Source organism: Onychomys torridus, chromosome 16 (genome assembly GCF_903995425.1).
Source record: "Onychomys torridus chromosome 16, mOncTor1.1, whole genome shotgun sequence".
NCBI classification, from domain to species: Eukaryota; Metazoa; Chordata; class Mammalia; order Rodentia; family Cricetidae; genus Onychomys; species Onychomys torridus.
In genome coordinates, this window is record NC_050458.1 from 56,065,052 (window position 1) to 56,087,137 (window position 22,086).

At 40.6% G+C, this 22,086-nt stretch overlaps 1 protein-coding gene across 1 annotated transcript in view; it reads right to left on the bottom strand.

Moving 5' to 3' along the window:
• Positions 1 to 22,086, bottom strand: part of Slc2a13 (solute carrier family 2 member 13) — a 296,552-nt gene that overhangs the window by 76,397 nt on the left and 198,069 nt on the right. Inside the window, exons 5-6 of the mRNA XM_036208221.1 lie at positions 6,403 to 6,566; positions 2,465 to 2,585 (exon numbers count right to left, since the gene is read on the bottom strand). Coding sequence (XP_036064114.1) covers positions 2,465 to 2,585; positions 6,403 to 6,566 — 285 coding nt within the window. The remainder of the gene's footprint in view (positions 1 to 2,464; positions 2,586 to 6,402; positions 6,567 to 22,086) is intronic.

Below are 22,086 nucleotides of genomic sequence, written 5' to 3' on the forward strand. Positions count from 1 at the left end.
TTTTAATCCCAAATGTGCCTGTGGATATTAGTCAACACATACACATTCTCTTGCAGTTTTATGATCACTAACCTCAAGGCATAGTACCTCCTGTTATCAAGGTTAAAAATGAAACCAGGTTGATTTGAGAGGAAATCATCAATAGCTTCTATAGACGTGGGTAGAGAATTTCAACTCTATATAGTCATTAATTCACTATCAGCTGCTAAGCATGACCAGAAATGATGGACACATTGTTACCATGGTGTTCAAATGGGGAACAGTAACTGACAGAATTTTTGCACACTTCAGTGTTGAATAAAAAATATCATTGAATCTGACAGTATCATAATGCTATGTCAATGATGTAAGATGATCGATCATACATGGCTAGAAAAGAGTGTGGTAAGTATAGAATTATATCTTTTAAAGTGATCTCTGAGAGGAACAGGGAATGAAGGGCACACTGCTTCTCAAAACTAGTATCACTGTCAGAGGGGGGTGAGCAGGTGACATCTACATTGCTTAGTTTAGATGTCTGAAAACTTCATTTACAGAGGAAAACACAGAGTGAAATCACTGCACTGAAGGGGCCACAACATCTTAGTACTCTTGACTTGATGGTGTTGGAAAAGAGGTAATGAGTGAAAGGAAGTTTGCATGTAAAGACGACTCCGGCTACCGAAGGAGGAGTGTTGGTAAACCCTGCCCCTCTCTCCTGTGGCTTGAAAGAGCTCCAGCGATGGTGAGGGCTCCAACTGAGAAACAGTAAAGAGAAAAGTGCCATGAGCTGGAGGTACATTCCTCTAGTGAACTTTGACTGACACAGGGCATCGAGTGTGGCAAGGAAGAGGTAATGTACCAGATGTCATTGGTTTAGTAAAATTAACCCAACTCTCTAGGTCGTCTTCACTAACAAACTGCCTTCTGGGTCTAAGGCAAGAAGACAGAGCCTGGGGGTGCTAGAAAAAGGAATGCCTGCAAGTAGTATTGTGCCATAAAAGGACCCTACATGGGAACTCCACAGGCAGAGTCGAGAGAACAAGCAGTTACGCAGGGTGCTCTGCGAAGAGAATACGACTTATGTAGACCTCTGCTTCCTTTAATGAAGAGAGGTTTAAATCAGGCTACATTAAATGCCTTGTCCACCATGAGTATCTGTGATTCAACGCTGGGAATAGAACACAAAAGATGTTTTGTCTGTGATCTTTGAATGTTGGTGAAATCACGGAGCACGCTGAGGTCTCAGTAAGGTTCTTAGCTGTGAACCAGGCATTACTATATCCGTATCTTTGATTATTATACATTATTGATATACTCTACTCCAAACGGTCTGCTATCACACAGCAGCATTCTCCCACCGTTCAATCTGCCTACAACAACCTATTGTCTCGCCTCATTCAGTCACCTCACTTCACAGACACAGTACCTTCTACCTGGCTCCTAGAGCAGATACTTCAAATTCTCTGAAAACTCCTTTCTTTTTTAGCTCTTGGTTAATCGGTAACTTATTTTTTAATTCTTATTGATTTATTCTCTTGAATATGGTATAGAATGGAAATTCTGGGCAAGTCACTCCTCTGCTTAAACATCTCTCCATGCATGCATATTCATGCTCTCAGGATGAAGAGCAGGAAGCTCTGACAGTTTTAGATGATCTGACCTCTTTATAACCTCCTCATAGCCTGCTGTACCCTCATTGGCCTGTGGTTAGCCTTGTTTTCTTACTCAGTTCCTGACTACGTGCATGGGTATCATGCCTACTGCTATTGCTGAGGGGCTTACTCCGTTTCCGTTTATAAGGCTCAGTTCACGTTCCCCATCCCCAAAGCTAGTCTTCTCTGAGCCCCATCATCCAGTCTTCCCTTCCGTTAGGGTTTTATTAACTAGAGCAGGAGCTGTAACACTTACTGAAGACTTATTACATGCAAGCACCGTGTTAGGTATTTTCTACATCTTAATTCACCTTTACCATCCCATGGGTCTGTGCTCCATAGATATTTCAGAGATAGTTTCAAGTCCATCAGAAATGTGTAAGATAAAACCATAGTTCATAGGTGCTTAGAAATTCCATAATTGTGTGTCTTAGGGAATAGCCATGCCTAAAGATCTTCCAATGCTGACATGCATATTTAAGGCTGTGTTACAAATAATCAAACACCAAGTATCTGACGGACACATTCCTTGGGAAAGGCCTAAACTCTCAAAGCCGTCTAATCATTCTTTTGTTAGTTCGCCAGTGAGTTCTTCAGGCCGCCCGTCAGTCCATCCAGCACCAAACTTGTGTCAAACATCTCATTTTCTTCAGCTTTCCGCATTCCGTTTTTGTGGATGATAGTTGTCCTTCTGATGGTTCCTGACCACCCTTCCCGCCACAATCCTTCAGACACAAGCCTGCAAACCCAGGGATCTCCTAGTCATCTCAGTTTAAAAAAAAATTGTCATAACTGGATTAAGAAGCAGCAGCAACGTAATAAAATCTCACCTGTATCCTGTGCAGGTGGCATTTTGACCCGAAGGGGCCACTGGTCTGAAACTGACCCGTGGGGAAACCTGGGCTGAGAGCAGAAATCCCAAGGCAAGAATAATCAGTGCTACCGTGGTGCCTACAAAAAAAAAAAAAAAAAAAAAAAAAAGAGCTTTTTACTGGAGAGCATTGACAGCATTATTTATTTCAACACAGACTTGGTTTGACATCATAGCTACGAATGAAACTCCTTGAATTATCTTCCCTGGATTTAAAAAAAAAAAATGCTTTACTATGTATACTAATGGTCATAAGAACTCAGTAACACATACCTATTGAGACTCAAAGAAAGCAAAATTCAAAGTAAATTCAGTTGTTAGCCAGAGTAAATTGGTATTAATTTTCTAAGACTGAAACAATGAGCAGCCAACCTCCCCCTGCCCCCTTCCCCACCCCCCCCCCGAAAAGATACCTAAGACTGTAAGATTGCTGATAAATCTCAAAAAAAAAAAAAAAAAAAAGATCATACAATGAAAACCAGGCTCTTCTCACCCTAGCAGCCTGATGCCATGCCTCCCTCACCATTATGATCTCCACCTTTGGAACTATAAGCCAAAATAAACTTTTCCAGAAGTTAAAAGAAAAAAAGGAAAAAAGAATGGAAGCCTGTCAAGTCACTAACACACAGAAGCACACAAAGAAAGAGGTGCACATCAAATGTCCCCTTCAGAGCCAAGAAATTCTCCCAATGGCATTTAATCAGGGAAGATGTGAATTAGCGAAATAAAGTCCCACACTAATTATTTTTAAAGCAGGGAAAAAATACTGCCTATTAAAAAGGGAATGGCATACCAAAAGGGCTATGCCACATACATCCATTCACTTTCCTGTTGATATTTGGGACTGAATGAACATTTGCTCTTCACTTTAAGAAACAGGATTCATGGATCCCTCTGAGGGTCCTGCCTTGTTTCCTAGCTTCTCTGGAGCTTCAGATTATATTCTGATTATCCTATGCTTTATATCTACCATCCACTTATGAGTGAGTACATAGCATGTTTGTCTTCCTGAGTCTGGGTTACCTCACTCAGGATGACATTTTCTAGTTCCATCCATTTGCATAATGTCATTTTGCTTTTAACAGCTGAGTAATACTCCATTGTGTATATGCACCACATTTTTCACAAGGAGAAACAGAGGAGATCTTAATAAGTAACCCGGAGATGGGGGGACAATAGTGGGGAAGGAATGAGGGATGAGAACATGAGGGAACAGGATAGTCAAGCTGGGGGAGGGACAGAGTGGGAGAGGAGTGAAAGAGATGTCTTGATAGAGGGAGACACATGGGATAAGGGAGAAACCCGGTGCTAGGGAAATTCCCAGGAATCCACAAGGATGAACCCAGCTTAGACTATTAGCAAGAGTGGAGTGGGTTTCTGAACTGGCCTATCCTGATAATCAGATTGGTGAATACCCTGTTACCATAAAGCCTTCAACCAATAACTGATGAAAACAGATGCAAAGATCCACAGCCAAGTACCAGGCCAAGCTCCAAGAGTCCAGCTGAAGAGAAGGAAAAGGGATTATAGGAGCAAAGGGTGGGGTGGGGGGATTTCTGAGACCATGATAGGGAAATCTACAAAGACAGCTGAACCAAGCTTGTAGAAACTCACGAATTTTAGATTGACAGCTGTGGAACCTGTATGGGACAGAATTAAACCTTCTGCAAATGGGAGACTTGTGTAGCTTGCTCTGTTTGAGGGGCCCCTGGAAGTGGGATCATGCACCAAGGTGCATGAGCTGGCTTTTTGGAGCCCATTTCCTATCATAGGATGCCTTGCTTAGCCTTGATGTGGGGGAAGGGGCTTGGTCCTGTCTCAACTGAGTACCAGGCTTTGTTGACTCCCCATGGGAGCCCTTACCCTTTTGAAGGAGGGGAAGGGAGGTGGGGGGAGGGGTAGGTGGAAGCTGGGGGAGAGTAGGAAGAGGGATGAGATGGGGATTGGTATTTGGTATGAAAAATGAATTTAAAAATCTTTTAAAATAAATAAATAAAAAGAAACAGGATTCATGATCATTCTGTCGCTGAAAAGACCCAATTTCTCTAAGTGTGGTAGGGTGCTCCTCCAATTCTAGTACTTGGAAGGCAGACCACAAATCCATGCTAGCCTGTGCTATTATGCAAGACCTGTCCCTGTCTCAAAAAACCCTTGTGCTGTATTTACAGCTCAGCACCTGCCTAGCACAAGGCCCTGGGCACATCTGAATGCGTGTGCATGCATGTGTGAGTGCACACATACACATGCACACACATTTAGCTTTCATTTTGTGTTCCAAGCACAGAAGTATGAGGACACAGAAAAGGAGTAGCAGGAAGAAAAAGATTCTGTGTTAGCTTGAACAACTGACTGGGACAGTATACTTATAGTATGGAACTTAGGGATAGAATGCATATGGCACTAAGTATTTTACTGAAATAACAGGCAAGTAATTTAGAATTCAACTAAACTTATCATTAAAGGATTGAGTAACAGGAGAGCCTTGGGAGACCACATGGTAGGAGAGTAAGGCGGCAGCAGCTGGGTTGAGGCAGCCTCTGCTATTGCGCAACTCTGGTTCTGGGCAGGGCACATGGCCTTCCCCAAGTTCATTTAGTCTTCTTTCAATGGGTCTTAGTGAAAACAAACCGAGAATTTTTTAATTTTACATGCTACTATTTAAAGATTCTTTTATGTAGTGCTATTCAGTGTCTAAAAACATGATACAACACAATTGTTAGACTCAGCTGAGAAACAGGAGTGTTCAAACAACAGAGAAAAGCCTAACACACTCGTTATACCTCTTTCTTCCATCTTTTCTCTCGGCTAAACATCTCTTCTTACTTATAAATGCCTGTTTAAAACCTTCTCCTGTTCCTCACTTGTCTTCACTTACCCAGGGGCTTCCTGGCATCCTCCTAAACACAGGTCAACCTCTTATCTTTGCTTCTGTGCTAACACTTGGAATGAACTCCTGCCCCTGGGCACAGGGCATCCACTGCTAAGTTACAAACTAGAGTGGGAGCATCCTGCCTACTCCAGGAAGGAAGGATTGAACCCCTCCAGTAACTGAGTTTGGAAATTGGGATATATTTCCTTACCAAAAACTATAGTAAGTGCTAAAGCAGGTTTGTGAGATGAAATTTTGTCTTAGATATACTTTTGCTTGAATAGAATTTAGTTAGTGCTACTCAAAAATCTTTGTGTTTGAGAGTAAAACATGCATTTTACTCGAGATACAAAGTTGCGATGGGAATGCTGCCAACTGATGAGTAGAACTGTGTTTGTGCATTTAAAAAAAAAAGAAATATTTGAGGTAACCATGTAAAGACAATGTTAAAGGTGGATCCTATTCTGTCCTGCAACAGAGCCCTTTCAGAGAAACAACAGGTGAAATGGCCAACTGGTAACACAATTTGTGTTTATTTTTCTAATTTTGCTATTATATAAAACACACTTGACCAATCAGATTTTACCCTAGAATGTAGGCCTGTTTCAAAAAGTCTTTCCTTGCTCTATGAAAGACGATTCTAATATTTGCTTCCATACGATTCCAAAATAAAAAACACAATGTTGCAGAGTAAGAGCATAAAGGGTAAGCTTTTCAAACAAGGGCAGAAAAATTGTGGCGATGCTCTTCAGTGTTGCTTCTCTGAACAGCACTCCAACTGTTGACAGAAATGTATCCTCAGGAAATTGTGTCCTTATAACACCCTTCTTGTCTCAGTCTTGTTTCCAGCCACTTACCCCAGGGTAGTTGAAAGATCCTGCCTCTCATTGATTTGTTTTCTGTCTATCATTCTAGTTTTGCACTGTTTGGCTTAGAAATCATTTTCAGATGCCACTGTTATCTTTTGAGAGAGTCACTGTCACCACTAGAATGTATTTTAAAGCAGGATTCTACATCCAGCCACCTACCTGCCAAACTACCAAAGGTAAGCTTCCTTCGGCCCACTTTCTCAACGAGCCAGACTCCCACGAGTGTGAAAATGAAGTTGGTGAAAGCTGTCACTGAAGCCAGCCATATTGCAAGCCTGTCATCTTCCACACCAGACATCTGCAGGATGGTGGCACTGTAGTACCTGTGAGCAAAGAACAGAATGACTGTGGTTGGTAATTATTCAAGGAAACTGTCAATCAGACAGAAAGATGCAGCCACCTGAAAAAAAAAAAAAGGGCTAACTACATGAACAGCACTGCTACAAGAATTCATGTGAGCCCTTTAAAGGATCACAATGGAGGAACCTTTCTCAGACGCTGTTATTCTGGAGAGAGAAGGTTGAGTGCTTCCAGGATGAAACATCCCACCTCTAACAAAGCGCAGCCAATGGCTCACGAAAGCCATCAGGGATGAGCTCTAAGACATGGTGACATCCCGAATTCACTGTTCTCTGTGAACGGAAAGACTGTAAATAATGTGGTAATGGTGGTGGAACATGTACACTGTCTCTGTAAGGAAGTGGAAGGAGAACCACTTGTCAGGATGTATTTAGCTTTGTACAGGAGGAGGTACAGACTTATGCAGATGAGGACGGATCAAAGGCTTCTGGGAGACTGTGCTCTTCTGTGAGGTTGAGTCTTGAGCAATTTTCCTGAGTCTGCAAACTCATCTTGTTTACATGAATTCAATGAGATGACCATTTTCTCATGAAATGCTTTTCTAGTGGAAGAATTCAAAAACCAACAGTGCATCCTGAACTGTGGCTTTGCCTAGCTTTGAGGCATTCTAAATCTGACAGTGGGTGTTTGAGCAGTATGAGAGACCAAGCTGGTTATTTTCATAGTAAAAAAATCTGTAGTTTCTAGCTATTTATCAATACTTACATAATATTTCAGAGATAAAAATCTGCCTTAAATATGTCTCTTTGATTCATCAATGGCTTGTTTACTAGTTTTTAAATTAGTGAGGATGGTTCTTATATGAAATATTAACAACATCGCAGCTCATTCATCTTGACGAAGAATTTTCCTTTTTTAAAATAGCAATCCAAATTTATAAATTACTGTGAAACAGGAAGGATATATTTTACTGATCACACTAAAAATTACATAAGCCATTTGAAGAATGATGACAGCGATTATAAAACCACATATCCCCAGTGGAATAACTCCTAGGATGAAAATTGTGAATGTTTTCAGAGTGAAGAAAAAAAAAACCTGTGAACGTGATCTATTCCATCCGAACAGTGCGTTGCAATTTCCAAGTTCTATTACACACGTTGTTATAGATATCTGTACAGCAAAGGTGTGTGTATCCTCTACAGAAGAAAATGAACACCAAATCTAACAAGGCAGAAATATTCAGGAAAACTCAAATATATAATACTGAGAAGGTTTTGGTACCTGCTATGTTACTTAATTAATGCTAGAATCTTCTCAGTGTTCTAGCAACAAAAACTGAGACATTGAACAAAACCATTCTCAAAAAAAGGACAGCTAAATAAGGCTATTTTGATGTTTTAAATTTTGATACAAAACTACCAGAGTTAATTTACAGAATACAAAAGAGAGAAGTATTACACCAAGGGGTTTAACTTTACTTAAAATAAAACAGTATACAGGGCGAAAATATGGTGTTGCTAGAGCTTTAGGGACAGCCTGTAATCACTATCCTGTGATTCAAAAACTTGAATTCCAAAGTTATCATTGTGATATGTGGTCCAGGTAATATTAATCATCATTTGATGAATATTTATTTATGGATTGGGTACTACTGCCTTCAAGAGACTCACAGGTTGTTATTTGGGAATAAAAATGGAAACAAGTCATTTTACTTTACAAATGTGGAATAGAGAGCAAAAGAACATTTTCATTTGTTGTGAAATTTTCCTTGCTATTGCTGAAATTTAATGATGTGCAGCCATGAAGGATCATAGGGGTTTTCTAGCAGGCATGACAATCTGGAATGGAAAGTGAAGGCGGAGCAACACACATACACATACACACACACACACACACACACACACACACACACACACACACACACAACCCCATGGGGATATTTCATCTAGAACCCCAGTATTTCATGCAGGATGAATGTAAGGTATATATATTAAACCGAGGCTGCTCACCGCACCCCCCTGCCCCCAGTGAGCAGCTCCCCAATGCAATTATGGTTTGGTTCTGTCTTACAGGCAATTGAAAAGTCAAATAGAATTGGAAGAGAAATCACAAGAAGACATGTGTTCAGTGAACAGACTGCTCTGGGGGACTTCTGAGTAAGATGACAGGCTAGAAAGTGCCTCTGTCTGACCTGGTGAAACAGATGTACCAAGAAAGAAAGAGTCCAGTTCAATAGAGGAAAGAGGGCGAACATCAGACACCTGAAAGAGCAGCAGTGGGACAATTGTAAAGTACCAAGAAGTGTCAAGAAGAAAGCCTTGCTGAGAACAGCTCCAGTTGGGTGGTTACAGGGCGGGGGAGGAGGAGACTTCTCATCCAAAGTATTATTGGCAACATGGATCCTCCAAAATCCATAACACCTCACCTGCAGATTTCAAAGATGTGGAAATAGATAAAAAGATAAAAGATAAATAAGATATCAAAATTGACAAAAAAGATCAATGACCTCAAACAAGCAGATGAATAAAGTAAGAAGATCATTCAGGACCTGGGAGAATAATGTCAGTAAGATACTAAAGGAACAAAGCAGGAAAAAAAAGGCACTTTTGATCATGGGTGCAGAGAAAAGAAAAAAATGTTATGGGAAGAATATATGAGTAAAGGAGAGATAAGAAAGAGACCACTACACCCAACACAGTGAACAAGAAACCCACTAACATTAGCAGAGTAGAAAGGAAGAACAAAGGGCAATGTAGCCAGATAGAAAAAGAACTTAAACTTATAAAAATTAGTAAACTTTCTTAATTATTACTTAAATTCAAATAACCTCCACTCACCAATGGAAATATGCAGATTGACTGGCTGAATTAAAAATAAGACTCAACTGTCTGTTCTCTCCAAGAAATACATCTCACTGGCAAACACACACACACACACACACACACACACACACACACACACACACACACACACACACACACACACACACACACACACACACACACACACACACACACACACAGACACACACACACACACAGAGACACACACACACACAGACACACACACACACACACACACACACACAGACACACACACACACACACACACACACACACACACAGACACACACACACAGACACACACACACACGCACACAGACACACACACACAGACACACACACAGACACACACACACAGACACACACACACAGACACACACACAGACACACACACAGACACACACAGACACACACACAGACACACACACACAGACACACACACACACAGACACACACAGACACACACACAGACACACACACAGACACACACAGACACACACACACACACAGACACACACACAGACACACACACAGACACACACACACACACACACACACACAGACACACACAGACATACACACACACAGACACACACACACACACACACACACACACACCTCTCAAGGGAAGTCAGCTACCTTAGCAATCAAATGGAAGCTGAAAACAAGCTGCCATCGTTATTCTGACTTCTAATAAAGTGGACGCCAAATAAAAATTAATAGAAGACATTTAAAAAGGCCCCTGTATACTCATAAAGGAACAGTTCATCACAAAGACACAACAGTTTTTAAATGTATATGAAATGAAGATTGGGCTCACAATTTCATTAAAAAGGGTTAGAAGCTCCAGTTACAAAATAGAAGTGAGCTCAATACTCTCTTCTCATCTATCATGCAAACTGAAATCTCAAGAGTTAAATCATACTGTAAGTCAAATGGACTTAATATATAACTACAGAATAGTCCACTCCATAGACAGATATGTACCTTCTCATCAGCCCAGGGAACCATCTCTACAAGCAAGTTGACAAATACAATGCAAAGACCTGGAGACTGAACATCACATTCTTAAATGACCACCAGATTACTGGCAAAAGCAGGCAGAAAAATGAAAAATTCTGAAAATAAGAACCTTTTAGAAATCACTAAAGTTTATAATTATGAGTCTTTGCATTACAAAAATCAGAGAGATCTCCATAAATACCTAGTGATGTATCAGAAGGTTTTACATAAAACAAGTCTACGCCAAAAGTAGTAGATGGCAGGAAGTAATAAAGATTAGGGCAGAAATTAGTGGAACAGGGACTGAAAGAACAAAACATAAAATCATCCAGAGTTGAAAAATGAAGAGTTGACGTCAGATGTCTTCTTTAATTATTTCCCACCTTATTTATTAAAACATGGTCTCTCTGGTCCGGAAGCTCACTGATTAATCTAGGCTGAGTAGTAAACTCCAGGCTCTGCCTGTTTCCACCCCCTTACCCAATGTTTACACCACTCCAGTTGGCTTCCTCATAGCGTCTGGTTTTTACATGGATCCTGGGGACCAGAACCCAGTCTTCATGTTTGCAGGGCCAGCATTTTACCAGCTGAGCCCTCTCTCTCTCTCCAGCCTCCAAGGACAGGACTTTAAAAATGACTACATATAATTTATGAGATTTTTATATCCTAACAGTTAGAGAAACTGTATTTCCCTTCATTTATTGTGTCTTTAGCTTCAACTTGTGTCTGCCTAACACCTCATCAGAACACAGAAGAGGGAGCAAAGTGACAGTCTATTTAGACTTCCTCTCCAGAGTCTTAAGACTTGTTTGAGAAAAGGGCAGGTCATGACATTTACTTGGAGAAAGCAGTGCTCATAGCACTGACCATTAAAGGGGATTTAAAAAAAAAAAAAAAAAAAACAGTGTCTTAAGCTGTGATGGCCTCAAAAGTTTGTTTGTAAGTAAGAGTTTGCCAGAAAATTTTTTATTCTACATAAAAGTAACATTTTAGAACATGTTCACAAAAATACAATTATGCAAAACTATATACTTTAGCACACACTACTTATGACTCAAACTCTCCAGGGAATCACAAATTGAGAGAACAGATCAAGAGTATGCAGAAGGTAATGTGACAGAAAAAAAATATGCAGAGCAGAGTTCACCTATTTAAAAAAAGGTAAGCATTCCATTTTTATTTGGGCAAGCCTTTTTTACTTCTCCCTGTCCCTAATTTTGTATCCTGGGTATATATTACTTAACATTTTCTATTAAGCAGCAAAATTTCATAGATTAGAACATACCACATATTCAGGCACACCTTGGCCCCAACACTGATCTAAATGCACTATTAAGTAAATAAAGCAAACATGAAATAAATGCAAGGAATGGACACGAGTATGTTTGTCTTTAGACAAACCGTATTTTCTGAAATATAAAATAGCAGTTAAGGTACAGGGATGTTCATGATGACACAAATGTATTATAATATAAATGCAATAATAGCAAAATGTCTCAATCTGATATAATTAAAAGGCATTTTCAGGGTCTCTTATGCACAGTGGAAGATGGAAAGATGAATGGGGACTTACATTCCACTGAGGGAGACCACTAGGCCCCAAAAGCTACCTGCCAAAAGAGAAGGCAAAGTGGTATTTGAACACGAGGACAGAGGTTCATTCTATCTTACCACCCAAATAAATAATTGGTGGCTTTAATTAAGTAGCATGGTCCTGGCTGGGAAGCTGAACTAAGAACTACAGCATCCCCCTTCCTCTCCTCACTCATCCAAACTGTGCTGGAGCAGAGCTCAGCTCCCACTTACACTCACTCCCCAAATCTCTAAAGTTTCTTCTACGTTCTTATCTTTCTATATACCTAAGCACCCCTAAGCTTTGTTTGCAATGAGGAGAGTCTAAAATCAAGGAAGACTTCTGAACTACTATGGATAAATTTTCTCTTTCCCCAAATATCAGAGAAAGAAAGCGGATCAATTTTTGATAGCTCGGGAATGAGTTGAGCTGGAACAGCCCTGGGGAGAGGAACTGCAAAGAGAAACCTGACATGTCCATGCATTATTAAACAGTAGATTAGGCTGTCTGTCTGGTGTGGGCATGCTGACCGCACTGTGCACTTTGATGTGTAAATGGAAAAGCCTGAGAACCACTTGATTCACACCCATACACACATGTGACACCAACACACGCTTGTCCATGCTCTGTATTAACCTCTTTCCTTTCTGTATAAAAAGCGCTTTTCATTTTCAATTTCTTTTTCTAGAGGATTAAAGCCAGGGAAACCTACCTCTCCCCTGGGAACTCAGTGTCAGCAAAGATATACCTCAAATAGGCTTCATGGGGGTGCGGCGGAGTGGGGGTGGGTAGGAGGGTGTCCTTTCGCAGACACTGAACTAAGAGGGAGGGAAGCCCTCTACGTCCTCCATATTACCACAGTAAATGATGTGTGGAGGAATTGCCATATCCTGAGCAGGCATTGCTTTCGTTTACTGCTTGTTTTGTTAGATCTTCTTGGTTTTTGAACTAATGACTCACTCTGTAGTCTAAGCAGGCTTTGAACCCATTTAGTTCACTATGGCCTTCCACTACATGGCAGCCATCTTCTGGCCTCTGCTTTGCAAGGGCTGTTTTGTGCTCCAGCATGCCCACTTCAACTGACTTCCAATCCAGCCTTATTTACTTATTCATTCTGACCCAGTCACGCTGCTCTAGCTCATGTTAGCCTACAGCTCAGAGACAGAAGGCTGACCTTGGAACTGATGTAAAATCCTATTGCCTCAGCCTCTCCAGTGTGAGAATATAGCCACGTGCCAATACACATCTAAGTAGGAGTTTTTCTTAAGACCCAGTATTCTTTTCCTTGCAACTGCGTCTATTCTGATAACCAAGTCTACAGTCTGTGCTCATTATTACAGTTCCTTGGGAAACTGACATTGTTCTATAGTGATGGTCATTGTTGTATTTTTCTGATATTCCTTTAATGTTTCTCACTTTTTTTTTCTTCTTGGCACAAAGGCAGAGGAAAGACAGCATCGCTTGTGTGAAGAAAAATAGCTTACACCCGGAGCAGAGAAGCGTGGTTACTCTGACCACTGCTTGAGACCCTCTCTGGCTTTCTGATAAATGTAGAGGAGGACGGGTTGGGGTGCTGTTTGGACAGACCAGTGAGCAACCATCCCCTTGCTTTTAATTTTAGGGTCTTTGAGATCAGCTTGCTCCTGCTTCTTCCTCATAGCTCGAACCCTCTCCTAGCCTTCTACAGTGCAGTGCTTGGAAATGCTGTTGGGCTCATCTACCAAACGAGGTCAGGAAGGGCAACACCACCACCACCAACACCTTGACTGCACTGGCTTGGCCACAGTGCAGTCACAGTGACCTTAGGAGGTCACACAGGAAGCAGGGTCACCCGGACAGGCTGCCTTCAATGCCTAAGGCCTGCTGCCCGTTCAGCTCAGGAGAGAAACGATTCCACGCTTTTATCAAGACCATTTAGGGAGGTCGGTACAATTTTAGTAACAGGGTGCAACAGTTTATAGTCTATAGAATAACTCAGGAAACAAATTATGAAGTCATTCTAAATCAAGTAATTATTAGGGATATAGAAAACCTGAAGTTATATGTGATGAGTGAATAAATGGGTTATATATTTCAATTTACAGGAATAAGTTGGCCATCTGTTTACCTTAAATAGAGATGTAACTAAAGACTGATGCAGAAGGAAACTCAAGAGCACAATGCCATTGTTACTGTGTTATTTATAGAACTCTGGCGACAAAACACAGTGTGACAGATACAATACTGGTCTCCCGCAAGTTTCCATTTCCACATCACCTAAATGTAATGATGTTACTTTGTGTGGTAGAAAAGAATTAAAGTTTTATACAGAATCAAGGCTGCTAACCAGATGGCACAGTGTTGAGACAGATTAGCCTGAATGATCCAGGTGAGCCTCACCAAATCATGGGGTTTTCCCATGTTCAAGAGGAAGAGGGAACCAGAGGGCATGTGGCTATGAAGACAATGGCTGCTAACTCTGGAGACAGGGTGGGGATAGGCATGAGGCCAGTGAGGTTGAGGTACAGAAATGGAGTTTCCCCATCTTTTGGCTGGAATGCAGTACTGTCAAGATAACAAATTTCTGTTTAGTTTGAAACCAATGTCAGGTTTCTGATATACACAAGTATTTGAGAAGGAATTGGTGGTATTTTGCAGCGACAATAAGAAAAACCCAGTTGCCGGGCGGTGGCGGCGCACGCCTTTAATCCCAGCACTTGGGAGGCAGAGCCAGGCAGATCTCTGTGAGTTCGAGGCCAGCCTGGGCTACAGAGTGAGTTCCAGGAAAGGGCGCAAAGCTACACAGGGAAACCCTGTCTCCAAAAACAAAACAAAACAAAACAACAAAAAAAGAAAGAAAAAAAAAAGAAAAACCCGGTTATCCACTGATAAACCTGCATTACAGGACTGGCAAGCCAAATTACAGCTGACCCATACAAAAGTACTACATAGATAGTAAATAGACATTCTTGTGAAAGAATGCTATCAAATGACTTTAATGCTGTGAGTTCAAGTACGTATACATACTCAAAAATAAAATCCCATCTATGAGAAGTGGAATTTCAAAATGATATAAAATCTTCATGTTTTTCATATTTTAACAACATAAAGTACCCATGTTATTCAGAATTCTCAAAGGTTCAAGGGTACTTTTGTTTGGATCTAACTTTGGGATACATTTAGATGGCTGCGTCTGAAGCTCTGGCGATGATTACCTACCTCTGGAAGACTGAACTTCACTGGCTCTGTGATGACCACAGCCATGGCCTCTGGTCTATCACAACTGCCTCATGACTTGGACTTCAGCACTGAGCTCACAACACATGGGCTCCCCTCCTGTTTGTCACTGCATATTCTCAACCTTTTACAGATAAAACTTTCTCCAGTTCATGAAGCATGAATAGTTTCCTGGCATGTCTAACCTGAGGCTCACAGATGGAGGTATCCAAGGATAGCTTTGGGGGTAGCTCAATGCAAAATCTTGAGATATTTTGTTATTAAAACAACAACAAACGCAGATGCCCAGTTCTTGAGTGTAAACTTTGTAGATGACAAAACCATGCTGCAATGCCCAAAGGCTAGGCTTGGCTAGTAGATGGAAGAAGGCAGGATGAACATCTCTAATTTGTTACTAAACTCCCTTGCTTCTTCAGATAATGAACTACAGATGCCCTAAATTACATCATCACTTCAGTTTTACACACTAGAGAGCTGTAGGCTTGGAGAGGCTTGTCTGAAGTTGGGAGTGGTCAAAGCACATTCCCTAAGTCACACTTCTAAAATCTATGTGAGGTTACCTAGAACCTCATCTATACATTCTTTATATGAATGTGTAGCTTTATAATTGGCTTGATCATCACTATTCACTATGTCTGGATCTTTTTCAGTATTTGCACATACCACTGGAGAACTACCTTTTCTTGATAAATGAGTTTACCTGAGTAACATAATTATGGGCTCCTGAATAGTTTAATCAATGTCCATTAATTCAGACACACATTCTTCTCTCCCAAAGATAAGAGAAAAATCTACCAATATTGGCCTCAAAAATTTGCAAACCACCCAAGAGAATGCACCTTCCTGCAGCTCGCACTTCTATATCTCCACACAGTATGCTATTAATACTGTCGGCTAAAGGGGCCCTCACTGAGAACATCCAGGCTACCGCTCTGACTCTCATCTGCAAGGCGACAAGACTATGTCTTCTCAATCTTGCAGCATCTTCCATTCCAGGTCCAGAGCTGACTCATGAATGGTGTCACCACCTCCAAGGAGATCCATAGAACTTCCCATTCGTTCAAGATCCAGGACACATGGCAGTGTAAGCCTGTAATTCTAGAACATGGAAGGTAGAGGCAGGAGAGTTGTAGGTTTGTGGCTAGACTCATCTACACAGTGAGACCTGCCTCAGGAAAGCAACGGGATGGGGAGCAGAGGAGGAAGAAGGAAGGCCTTTGCCAGAGTGGGGAAATTTTTTTCTCTACGAGGGCACAAGCCAAAGATGACCGGGAAAGAGTTATCCTAAGCAGTTGCAGGACATTGTTCTTTGTTTACAAACCAAAGTTGTAGGCAACAGCTGAGAAATGAGCAAAAGAATGCAAATCCTGCATCGTGCTGGTAAGTTACCAAAACACAGGATAAGAAACAAAGTTTTAAACTTAACTGATTCTAATTTTATCATCAATGTAGTTTACATTACTCTAAAATCAATTAACCCGCTTCTTTATTGAGATAAAAATACCACAGTAAATCAAGATTTTGCATGCTCTTTTCTGGGAAAGACAGCCCATTAAGTGGAAGATGCTTCATTAGAAAAAGACATCACATGCCACAAAGATCATAGTCATTCCAAATGCTTAGTGATGCTCAGAGTGGAAGATGTGGGGAGGTCTGTCAGTAATGTTTTATTCATGTTCATTTTATAGAAAATAAGTTTAAAATTACATTTCTTTTCTAGTAAAACCCATGTTTAATTTAAAAGTAAGAAGAAAGAATAGCTAGAAAAACTGACTTTTTGAACAATAAAAATATTATGTCTTTTTATGGAGTGAGAGAGAGGGAGAGGGGGAGGGAGGGAGAGAGAGAGACAGAGAGAGAGAGAACAAACTCATTTCAAATTTCAAATGGCACTTCATACATTTATTTCAAGCCCACCCAAGGCTATTTTCAGGTTCTGTAAATAACTGAAAATACTATTTCAATTCTGAACGGAACTGGTAAAACACATGCATTGTTCTTAGTGAACAGTAAACTAAATGCTACAAGTAATCAGTGTGTTAGTACCACAAATAAAAAAAAAAATGATTTAAGCATCATAGTAAGATTTTCTTAGCACATCTTAGCACGTGTAGCGAGGTGTTAGAGAATCACTACAGGTACTCAGTGCATTTGCCTTTACAAACAGTCAGAAAATACTGCAACCCAAGTCTTTCATTAACGAATCATAACATCGGGCTACACACACAGAAACAGCAAACCAAGCGTGGATTCCGAAGGCCTTGAAAACGTTCAAACTGCCAATTTAAACACGTCTATGTTAAGAGGAATTTCCATTTTGCATAATTCTAATTCACTGGATGCTGCTTCTCCACATGATGAATCCAAGGCACAGCCCACTCAGGAAGATGATGAGTAGAAGCAGACATCACTATTTTCCTTGATTTTATTTCCTTTGATCCATTTTTAATGAAAAGTTTACCCAATCCCAGAAAAGAATATGAGAAGAAGGTCATAAAATTCACCTTTGAAAATAGTTTGTTTCGTAGTTGCATTAATGCAGCTCGAATTTTGACATTTTAAAACATGTTCAAATACACAAGATGGTAAAAACTCCAACTGTGAATTTAGAAGGAAAACTAAAATGAAACCCATCTTTCATGGGTCTTTGCAATATAGATCCCTGTTACAGTCAAAAGCAGCCCCAGCCATCACCCAGCTCAGCACTGGCACTTAGCAAATAGTCACAAACATATAGATCTCCAGGTAATGTTTCTGATAAACACCAGCCTTGTAAAGATTAGTAAATAAAGCAGGGGAAGAAAGGAAATATAGAGAAAAAAAAGAGCAGAAAAGAGAAAGAGAGGGGTAGGAAGAAAAATAAATGAAATGAAGATGAAAATATGGTATGCTCACAAAGAAATTGTCCTACAGCTACTAGGAAGCTGGCAACAAGTGCCTTATAACGATACTGAAGGATACTCAGACCACTGCTAAAGCAGCTGAAGCCACAGCCAGAACCCCGGAGCTCTGGCAGGTGGTGGGTCTACCATGGCCTGGTGACCTTCAGGATGGTGCTAAACTGTGCAAGTATTTTCCAAAGAGAAATATAATGTCTACAAGAAAATAACAATGCTCAATGGGCTTAAGAAGCACTCTAATTAGAAGCTCTGGATTATGAGGAAACCTCTGGAATAGGAGACAGACTATGACTTAGGGTCCATCTTTCTGGGACTTTTTTTTTTTTTTTTTTGGTTTTTCGAGACAGGGTTTCCCTGTGTAGCTTTGCGCCTTTCCTGAAACTCACTTTGTAGCCCAGGCGGGCCTCGAACTCACAGAGATCCGCCTGCCTCTGCCTCCCAAGTGCTGGGATTAAAGGCGTGCACCTCCACTGCCTGCCTTTTTTTTTTTTTAAATCATTCTCATTATTTAAAAAGTCCGTAGCCCAAGATCAAATAGGTTATCAATTACTTTAGAAGAAGGTGAGGGTGCTCTTGTCAGCTTGCACAGATGGTGTAGCAGGTCAGCTCAAGTGAGTTTGCAATTTCAGTGTCTCACTCCAGACCTTCAACAGCGATCAGGCAATTCCCACTGCCTGCCTCAAGCGCAGAAGAGAGAAATAGATATATGCCAAGCAGATGTTTGATGAAGATGTTCAGTGTTTCTATAGGGAACTGCTGAGGATTACAGCCTCTATGTGAAATGCAGTGCTGTGTGGTCAGAAATTCTCCATATGCTCTGTCCAATCTGGCAGGAACTGGCCACATGCAGCTCCTGAGAACTGGAACTGTGGCTGAGATTTTATTTAATTCCATGTTTTATTCATTGTCATTAAAACTGCTACATGTGGCAAAAAGGGACGAGAATTGATAATTAAGTGACCAAATAGTATCTTCATTTTGCAGAAATGAAAACTACAAAATATTTTTAAAACAATTTCTCCTTCCACCTACAAACATTACTTACATTTTGTCATAGTGTAGAATTTTCTAGTGAATATATTTATATATCACAAACTGCATACATATTTGAATAATATACATCCAATACATTGACATTTTGTGTTATTCTATAATAATACATGTGGGTTTGCTACATGTCTGGCCCACAAACAACTGACAGGCATTGGGTGTTATTAATTTCAGCAAGCATTAGTGATCACTAAGTTGTAAGAACACTCTCATCTTGAGAAGTCATTATAAAACTATCATTTTTATAGATTAGCTTTTTGAAATATGTATTTATATTTTGTTCACTTACTTGTAGAAAACTACACTTGGATGAATATCTAGAAGTAGACAGGATGAATTGAATGCATCTTTTTTTTTAAATTTTTTTATTTTTTTTCTGGAGCTGGGGACTGAACCCAGGGCCTAGCACTTGCTAGGCAAGCGCTCTACCACTGAACTAAATCCCCAACCCCTGAATGCATCTTTTAAAGATGGTGGATGCATATTATTAAACTGCTAACCAGAAAGAACCCAGGAAAAATTCACATTGCTTTAAAATTATTAGATGAGTTTTATAAACATTTATGTTAAAATCTTCAAGCAGGAAAAGATGATGGTGATACATATCTACAGAGGAGATATTAAGGTTATAAATATTATAACCAGTCTAGAAAATGTCTCTATTTTGCCATAAATAACAATGAACACACTCTGTGTGTTCACTTGGAAGGATGCTGTTGAGCGTCCAGCTCAGAGCAGCCAGCTTCTCCCTTCGCCAGAGATGACCAGCCCTGCATATCGACACCAGGCAGATGTCTGCCTTGTCGTTGGGGCCATTTCATCTAAAATACCACTGTTTTTAAATTGAACAACCCTGCTCAAAGCAGCATGACACACAAACTGTTAAGAGACACAGACAGAACTAGGCCACCCTAGGAAAGCACAGGCTGTGATTGTCGTCCTCACTGTTCAGTCTGGGGTGGTGTGTGATCATGGAAAGGAACCAGAGCCACCCACACTGTCACATCGTTCTCCCTTATTCTCTTAGCAGGAACAGATTCCGTGTGCAAGTAGAGTGACATTATACATTCCGATCATTTAGATATTTAAAATGTCCTTTATCTTTGCACAGTGAAATAAAAGATGAAAGGAAGAGGAGGGGGGACAGACAAAAGAGGAGAGAGGGAAAGTGTGCATGTAAAGGGAAGAGTTATTGTCAGAGACCCTCCAAACGTCCTCATTCTCTCTAGCAGAGTCTAGTGTAGGGAATGCACCACTCACATTGCTGAAGGTGACCTAGCTAGCACTATACCTCCGCTCTACTCCACGGAAGATGTCTGCATGGTTTTAAGCCTGTCAAGTGGGTTTAAAAGCCCAGCACCTTTCTCCAACCACAATGAAGTCTAGGGAAAAAGTGTCTAGAGTAGGTTTAATGTTTCAGAGGCAGAAACTTCTCATTAGCCTTCTAGCTGACATATGCCAAACAAGGCATCCTCCTTTACCTCAACAGACGAATAGAAAAAAAAAAATGTGATCAATATAGTCATGTCATATAAACACAGTACATGCAATTTTAGCTGTAGTATGAATTACGTAAATGGCACAGGTAATTTTCATTCAAACTCAAAGAATTATACAATAGTAATAAAGTCTCTTCAGAGATCAATATGTTACAAACTGTATTGTATTTCCCACTGGGTGGCATATAAAAGGTTAGCCAATTCCAGGAGACAGTTGTGCACAACATGCTCATTTCCTTTCCTCAAAGTGAACAAAGATAAATTAGCATACTTGGAAAATGTGTAATAAGAAAAGAGACAGCAGTAAAAGGCCGCAGAATAACTTCAATCCAATTAGCAAATCAGGGTGGAGAAATCAGGGCAAAATCTAAGTTGATTTGATAGGAATAGGTCTCAATTACTCACAAAAAGTCTGCAAAGTGTTATGACCTGGACCACAGTGTCTACTTCATTAATTTGGCATAGGATTCAATAAAAATACAAAAAGATTCCAGACGTGGGATTTAATGAGTCATCTCTTTAAGCAAAAGATTGTACTGGACATTAGATACTTTGATGTGATGAATATTTTCTAAAATCCCACAAACACTAGCCATACACTATCAGGTGGACCAGTGATTCATAAGTGGAACAGGATCAGGTCAATACTGGCTGTGGTTTTGTCCAGTATTTTAAGATCTCCTTACCTTACTCCTTAAAAATGCCTTCTAGATACTGATTGGGAAAGATGGGGCAGCTCATGCCAATAGCCCCAAAGGCCTCCCTGTGTGAGTCAGAGTGCGTACATGGAGCAAAACAAACTCAAAAGCTCTATATTTCAACATTGGCCTTTTCCTGTTGGAGGGGAAAGTGTAAGTTTGGATCATGCAAAGCTATCATAACAAGGACACACATGGGTCTGCACACATATACAAACACATATAGGCGCGTACACACACACACACACACACACACACACACACACACACACACACAGGCACATACATGCATTCATGCATGCATGTACACACCCAGTGACCTGGAAAGAAGCAGTAGAGCCCAGAAATGAAACTTGAGTTTCTAGAAGCAAGAGTTTCTAGAACGTTCAGTCATGAAACTAAATTCCTACTGAACTTAAGACTTCCTTTTCCCAGGACTAGTAAGAGCACAGGGGAGGGATGGTAGCTTGAATTCCTGTTCAGCTAGACCAACAAAAGACAAGACACCTTTAGCGGTCAACCCCCCTCTTCTACCTTTCAGATTAAACTCCAGATTTTGTCAGGGTTGAGGATTTCCTGACTACTGTGTCTCACTGGCTCACTAGAAAGGGCCACTGTTTCCAGAGTGACTCCATCTGTGATGATGACTTATGGAAAAGACACAGGGCAGAGTACATGGGCTGATGACTGGAGCAAACCAGGCCTGCTTTAATAGGGGTGTTCCACCTTGCCTTACAAACAGAATGTCTTTAATTTGTG